This window comes from Peromyscus leucopus, chromosome 19 (genome assembly GCF_004664715.2).
Source record: "Peromyscus leucopus breed LL Stock chromosome 19, UCI_PerLeu_2.1, whole genome shotgun sequence".
Lineage (NCBI taxonomy): Eukaryota > Metazoa > Chordata > Mammalia > Rodentia > Cricetidae > Peromyscus > Peromyscus leucopus.
The window spans coordinates 79,023,381-79,031,384 of NC_051079.1; the positions used below are offsets into that span (position 1 = coordinate 79,023,381).

The 8,004-nt window shown below is 53.0% G+C and overlaps 1 protein-coding gene across 1 annotated transcript in view; it reads right to left on the reverse strand.

Moving 5' to 3' along the window:
* Lpcat1 (lysophosphatidylcholine acyltransferase 1) overlaps positions 1 to 7,121 on the reverse strand; it is a 52,427-nt gene extending 45,306 nt beyond the window's left edge. Inside the window, 1 exon segment of the mRNA XM_028873668.2 lies at positions 6,822 to 7,121. Coding sequence (XP_028729501.1) covers positions 6,822 to 6,956 — 135 coding nt within the window. The 5' untranslated portion in view covers positions 6,957 to 7,121.
* Between the last annotated feature and the right edge of the window lie 883 nt (positions 7,122 to 8,004).

Sequence of the window (8,004 nt, forward strand, 5' to 3'; positions counted from 1 at the left end):
TGCAGCTTATACAAGCTCTGGGGGTGAGAACCCCCACCTCTAGCACACCCTGAGCTCCCGGATGGAGAAGACCCCACATACTACCAACTCCACACCACATGGGCAGCTTATTTGTTTTAGCTGGTCGGGGAAGGAGGTGTATTGGAACTGTCTTTGGGTTTCTATTGCTGTGAAGAGACACCATGACCACAGAAACGCTTAGAAAGGAAAACATTTAATTGGAGCTAGCTTACAGGTTCAGAGGTTTAGTCTATTATTGTCAGGGCAGAAAGCATGGCAGCATGCAGGCAGACACAGAGCTGGAGAAGGAGCTGAGAATTCTACATCTTGACCCACAGGCAACAGAGGGAGACTGTGTATCTCACTGGGCATAGCTTGAGCATATAAGACCTCAAAGCCCACCTCCACAGTGACACATTTCCTCCAACAAGGCCACACCTCCTAATAGTGCCACTTCCTGTGGGCCAAGCATTCAAACACATGAGTCTATGGGGGTCATTCCTATTCGAACTACCACAGGGACTGTGTCCCTGAGACTGTTGTTCCTCTGAAGGATGGAGTTGACTTGATCACATGCCTCTAGAGGGAAGGTTCCCACCTCACTGACCACAAGAGTTACACAGTCTCAGGGTACTGGCCGGAATAAGAGACTTGTGAAGAGTAGGAAAGTCAGTTTGGGAGGGGGCTGAGCTTTTGGGAACTTCTGAGGCCATATGAGAAAGTCAAAGAACACCTGGCAGGACAGACTACAAAGTAACCAAGAACTCTTTCCTGTAGGTGAGACTTCCTGTGGGATAGGTGGACCTGGGGCTTGATCTGTCCCCTTACAGGCTAACTCGGCAGGCAAAAAGACCCTAAGAGACTCCTAAAGTGTGGCCCTTGCTACCTAACCCAGCGTGAGCCCAGCTTACAGGCATCTATCTATCTCTACGCACAGGCTCTCCTCTCCACCACATGGCCAAGAGCCAGCCCTTGCCCTCCCAGACTTTAGGTCAGTCCAGCTCTGTGTCTACTTGGGCAGTTAAATTGTGTTTTTTAAAAAACACCTGTAGATGACTATTTGGTTCTTAGGGAGAATAAGTCACTCTTCTGACTGTACAGCAGATACCATGGAACAGTAATGTGCTGGCTCAGGAAAGGAGCCGTCCCCAACAGACACAGCTGACCCCAGTGGCATGTCCCAGGTTAAGCCACAGCTAGTACCTCCACCCACGGTCCACGCAGCGTGCTGAAGGGCTACCACATGGAAAAAGTTCAGGAGCACATGGGTTAGCTTTAACTCATTAGAAAACGGCTGCCATCACAATAAAACATGGCACTAATGGCCCCCACACGCACCCGCCTCCCCAACACTGGGTTCTTCCCTCTGGGTCATTTCCACAGTCATTCACGTCTAGACTACAGATCTGAGGAACAAAAGAGACATCAGGAATTCCAGCCAGGAGTGGTAAGGATACTCTAACATACTGCAGCAGACCCACATGGACTGCGTGCTGAGCAACTGTGGCCCTGGTCATCTGGGCTGGCTGCACCTGCCCTAGGTTATGTCCAATGAAACTAGATATGGAGGGGCCCTATGTTAGGTAAGTCCTCCTGGATCCTTGGGTCAGGCCTTCTGGAATGCGGCTTCGAGAGACAGGATTTGATAAAAGACCTGGGAAAGGAAGTCTGGGGAACCCTCTCAAACACTGTAGGGGAGTAGGTAATTGGACTTGTGGGCATTCTGCTATTTAGGGGAAATGGAAGCATCAGACACAAGTGACTGATAAGGCCAGCAGGTGGGTCCCATGCCCGGGGTCTGCCGCTGGGTCTTGATGGCCAGCCGCTATTTAAGGCACAAAGTTCCCGATCTTTAAAAAACAAGAGATATTGGCTAGGGAGATAGCTCACTGATTAAGTGTTTGCCACTCAAGTGTGAAGAACAGAGTTTGGGATTCCCTGAATCCAAGAAAATCCCCAGTGAGTGTAGCAGCTCACCTGTAACTCTAGCCTCATAAGGCAGAGATGGGATCCCCAGAGCAAGCTGACTAGCCAAACTGACTCTACTACTGAGCTCTGCATGTGATTAAGAGACCATGCTTCATTGAACGAGATGGAAGAACCACTGAAAATGATTCCCAGGATCATCCTTGGGCCTCCACATGCATGTGCCCCCACCTGCTCACACCCAACACAAGTAAACATGCCTACAGACATGAAAAATGGAAAAAAGAAAGAAATGAGAAACAAGTCATTCAGCTGCACACAAACAGAGTGCATCGATGCTGGCAATGAAGACTGAGGTTGCCACAAGGAGGTATGTACAGGAGAGCTGCCTCCAGGAACAGCCTGGAAACGGCCTCAGGCTCCATGTCCATCCTGCAAGTTTCAGGCTGCCGCGTGCACCAGCCTACGCAAGTCACCAATGGTGCCTGCTTGCATGAAACTGGCACAGGCCTAGAGGGTTGGTGGTTGACCTGGGGTTCCCAGGAATCATAACTTCCTTTAAGCTGCATATTCTTAAGCCCATTTCACAGGTTAGACATAGGTCACTGCTACTTGTATGAATGGTGATGAGCAAAGGTCAGTCATCTAACTCATTTACCACTTGTAGATGGAAAGGATTACATTCAATTTAAATAATAATAATAATAAAAAGCTTAGGGCTAGAGTTACAGCTGAAAAAGAACACAGTGTAAGACGCACACCAGCAGATCCTCCTGGCACACTAGCACCCAAGCAATTGCAGAGGAAACTGTGACACCAGCTGGGACCCAGGCCCTGGACACTGTGCAGACAGGGTGAGTCTTGACATCACAACAATCTCGAGGCCAGCCCCAGGCAAGAGGCCAGAATTATATTTACATCTTCAAAAGGTGTGGGCTCTGCTGGACTCTGCTGGGAGCTGTGGCCAGGGCCAGAGTAAGAGGAGGCTCTCTAGTGTCAGCTCCCATCTGTGCTGTGGAAGGTGACACTCTACCTAGGCCTTATGTGGGGACCAGGCTGTGCGCACAGAAAAGTGCAAAGCACGGTCTACAGCCAGACAAGAGCCAGCTGTCACTGCTAACACTAAGGGCCGCAGAAGGGAAGCCCGCAGAGTTAAAACGTAAAACAAGAAGCAGGACTGGGGTCGGGCAGATGGTCCAGCTAGTAGAGTGCTCACTGCACAGACACAAAGACCTGCGTTCAACCCCAGCACCCACACGAAAGCCAGTGGTGGCAGTGGGTGCCGTCATCCCAGTGCTGGGGAGGTGGAAGGACAATCTCTGCAGCTCTTCAGCCAGTCTAGCTGAACTGGTGAAAACCAACTTCAGTAAGAGACCGTGTCTCCAAATGTAAGGTGAGGATTGATAAAAACACTCAAATGTCAACCTCTGGCATCATGTATGTGTGTGTGCGCGCGCGCACACATGCATGCGCACGCGCACACGCACATGCACACCAGCACCAAATCAGCGAGGACAACAACAAAGTTATCCACCGTCCCTTATAATCTGACATGAGCACAAGGACATTCAGATGCTCTGCACATTAGCGACTGCACAGACCTGTGCTTTCCAGTTGTACGTTTATGCATTAAAGTGTATACTTATAAAGAAACACTTAGGCTGCCAAAAGTCCAAATTCTAAAAGGCTATAAAAGCAAAAGTCAGGTCTTTCCCCGGACTATTTCTTCCCACTGTTCAGTTACTACTTTCTAGAACCTCAGAAAGATTACAGGTCGGCTCTACATGAAGACTCCCTAGAAGGGCAGGTAGACGTCTACACGAAGGCATCACACTGCTGTGAGACAGGGACAGTTCAGACCTCATCTGTGACAGAGGAACTCAGGCTGGCCTTCCGCCCGCCTCTAAGGCTTAGAGTCTAGGAGCTGTAGTTAACAGTGACCAAAAGCTAGGCACAGGGAAACAACCTTGGGTCTTCGTGAGACACACAGGCACCAACAGAGGTGGGCCATCAGATGTCATGCTGCTAGCAGAAGAATGAATTCTAAGCCTGACCTGGGCTCCAGGCATTCTGGGAAGGGCCAAGCACTGTGCAGCCAGCCAGCTACTCCAGCGTCTCACCTCTCCTCCGTAAGTCTGTGGAACACCTGCACCTCCACACAGCATGGTGGGGGGCAACAGGATCTTTTAAATACAGAGTACCCCTCACTAAGTCTCCTGCAGTATCCAGGTGACCCCAGTGAGCGGCAAGAGTCAGCAGCCATTGCCCTCCCTGTGCCCATATGCCCGGGGCCTGGAGACTAGATACAAATGCAGGAGTGGTAGGATCTCACGTGCTGTCGGGACTTTGCTCTGGCATCACCCTTCTTACTGGAGTCGGGCCACGGTGACAGCCCAGCTGTGCTCTGCCTGAACTCAGACACTAGAAGAAAAAGCCTGCCAGAAGAGACTTCCAGTATTTAGGTAAATTCTACTCGGGGCTCTGAAGTTAGGGCAGAACTTGTCAGCCACCTGACCTCACTATCGCCTTCTCTGGGGTGGGCTTCCAGCTGCCTCTGAACCTGCACTCAAGCAGGACTGGCCCCAGGAGAAGGTGGCTCTGCTGTCCAGGAAGTCAACTCCAATCTAGTCAAATTTCAAAATCGGGAAAACCCATCAGAGCCGGGACGGGAAATGCTTGTACCACAGAGTCCATGGGGGAGTACCCCCAAAACCCTGTGACAGAAAACCACGTTAGGACTTCAAAAATAACAAACTGAGAAGAATTTTAGCTGACAGCCCAAGACCTTCTGAGGCCTGCCCTTCATCTGTCTCCTCACTGTAACAGGAAGCAGCGAGTCTTCAGACCCCAGTGTGCAGACAGATCTTAGCCTGTTATTTTCTGTCCACTAAATGCTTAAGCTGCTTGCTAAATCTGTAGCTAAGTGACAGATGGGCTGCTAGGGGCTGAGGTGGCCTGTGTGTCCTTAATCCAAAGCTACACAGTAACCTCTCCCAGGGCAGTTCAGAGCTACTTGGAGTAGGAAGTTTCTGAGCTTCAGACCTAAGGGACCTCCTCCTTAAGGGGAAGCAGGATTCTTTTGCTTGACAGGTCATCCATCTGCCCTCTAGAAAACTTTTCAGTAAAGCCTTCCATAAAGACAAAGGCTCTGCAAACCACAGCTTTGGGGAATGTATAACAGAGAATTCTGAGGGCATTTACAAGCACGTTCTTTAGCCACAGACTGTAGAAAAGCAAGTTACACACACCAAAGTTATGAGCAGGGCCTCGTGGGCACATGCTTTTGGGCAACAAAGAGCTGGTCCCAGCATCAGACTAAATGGGTTAAGACTGTGGCAAGGATGGATGTATAAGTAGTGGGGAGCGAGCTTTCTGAGAGGAAGGTAATTCATCCAGACTGAGTAGCGAGGGGGGGGGCAGGAACATAAAGTATGAGGTGGAAGCAACATGACGGGGTGAGGAAGTTCAGATTAGGATCGGGTAGAGGCAGGCTAATAAGGCAAGGACTGGAAAGAACAATAAGGGATGTGCTGTTTAAGGTGACCAAAGTGGGGCGGCAGCAGGGTGACCAGGTTGGAATGGGGTAGGGTGAACCAGAATGGACTTGGCTAGGGAGGAGCCCCCAAATCCACAGGAGGGGTCGGGGCTCCCTTGGAGGCATATCTCAGGAAGGCTTCCAAGCAGCAGATCCAGGAGGAGGAAGAAAGACCCACTGGTTGCACAAGGAGAGAGTTGTAGGGTAGGCGGTTGTGGAATGAAATAGAGGGATAATTAGGCTCAGAGATGGCTGCACCGTAAGGTCTCCTTCTGGGCACAGTCCCAGGAAGTGGGGGCCACTGACAGCAGCGGAGGCCCCAGGCAGAGTCCCACAGGCAGTGGCCTTGTCTGGCTGCAGATACAAGCAAGGAAGGGGATAAGACCTGGGGCCTGACATGAAGCAACGTTGCCTTCCCCTCTCCGTTTTCAACTCAGTTGACCATCATGTTCTCATGGGGGATAACCAACCCCATTAGAAACTTTGAGAAGAAACCTGTGCCTGGGAAAGTGACAACCTCAACGGACTTCACAAACTTCACCTTAAAAACACCATCTCCTCTCAGAGCTGGTTCCTCATAGTTGGAAATACTACTCTGCCCATAAACCACAGAGCCACAGAAGTCTGAAACTGTGAACTCTACTCATTACATACAGAAAGGTCCCCGAAGTGACCACAGCACCACAGACCTGGTCCCTGAGTAGGAGAGGTTCCGTGTGCCAGATCTCACAGTGAGAGCCGCTGGAACAGATGGTAACTGTGCCTGGATCCAGGTTCCCACCAACCAACCGCAGCACACCGGTTCCCTCTCACGTGGGAACTAGGTTGTATAAAGTTGATTCCCGGCACAGCCACCCCAGGGAGCGTCGCTAACAGCCGAAATAGTGTACTCGACACAGGAAACAATCTGCAAACATGGATGTGGAAATCCTCCCGCCGGGTTATGCCAGGGGGTTCGCACGTCCGCTGCTGCTCCAGATGACCATCCAAGTTCCGGCACTAGGCCACCACATAGTCGGTCTAGCTGAGCGGAGGCGCTCGAAAGGGGCTGCTTGATGCGAAGGACCCCCCTCCCGCTCCCTCCGCCGCCCACCACCAGGCCTCCTGCTGGCGGGAACCCGCGCCAGGCCCGGGATGAGGTTGTGGGGCCCAAGGGATGGAGTGCAGGGTCCAGTGCCGAAACCAAAGAGGGTGTAAGTCAGCATGCGCGCAGGCGGCGGGAAGCGGGACCCTGGCGCGGGCTCGAAGGGTGCTGCAGGGGAGGGGCGCGGCTCTCCAAGGACCGGGCGGCGCCCAGCCCCTCCCCACTGCATCCCCGGCACATCCTGGGCAGAGCACAGCAGCGCTGCGGAGAACCCACCTGGGCCTTCTGCAGGGCGCTCAGCCGCAGTTCGTGCACGAAGGGGTTCCTTCCCGGGGGCGCTAGCCGCCGCGCGTCGCCTGCCCCGGAGCTGGAGGAGGGGGCGGCCCGCGGCCCGCGGCCCCGCAGCCTCATGGCGGTCCGCGCCTGAGCACCGAGCGGTGCAAATGGAGCACAACCGACGGAGCTCAGCGGAGCGGAGCAGAGCCGAGCGCAGACGAGCAGAAGGCGGCAGAGGTAGCAGAGCGCGCGGGAGAGGGCCGAGGATGCGCGGCCGCCCGGAGGCGCAGGCGCGGGAGGGGCGGCGTGACGTGGGTGGGGCCAACGGGATGCCCCGCCCCGACAGCGCTGGGCCATGATTGCGCCTGCGCAGCTCGGGGCTCATGGACTTTCCTAGAACCCGGGGAAACTTGCGATTTCCCCTGAGTGGGAAGACCCTAAGGTTTGGGCCGCAGAAACGAAGCTTGTGGGCGCAGCGGCCGCTGGGGACCCCACTGACGCAGCAGAGCCGGCCTGCGCCCGCACCTGTGACCCTGGGAAGAGGTTCTTGGAGTGACCTGGGTCTGTGCCAGGCCCTCTTCCCCGCACAGCACTGTCCTCGCAGGCAGCTTCCTTCCCCTAACCATTGTAATCCATCAGTTGCCATCGTGGGTGAAGGGGTGCGTTAGCGGACCTTAATTTGTGTTATGCTATTAACGAGTGCTCAAAATAGCCTTCCTGTTAAAATGTATACATTTGACTCACTGAATGCCTTCTGTAGTTTGTATCACTTTTTTAACTAGGACACAAAGTAGCTTTCCGGTCAAAATATGCACATTTGAAACACTCACAAATGTCTTTTGTTGCAACGCCGGGTGTATTTATTTGTATATCATAGAACCCTCAACAGGCAGGTGGTGGGAGGCTGAGTGTCCAGCCTCGGTCACCAGACTGGAAGAAGGAACCAAGTTCTGCAGAATTCTGGACCCCCCTGGCTTCCTGTCTCGCCTTCCCCAAAGCCCTGTGTTCCTGTGGACACCAGAGCTCTGAGACACCCCACTACATCCTTTCATAGAAGCCTATTCGTGGGGTGACCAGAGCCTCTGATAACTGCTGACAGTTGTGACCATGCTGAGCCCTGTTCTGTGTTTTGAGAAGTTGGCTAGAAGGAAAATACACTTGCAGGTCCTGTCACTTCAAAGCT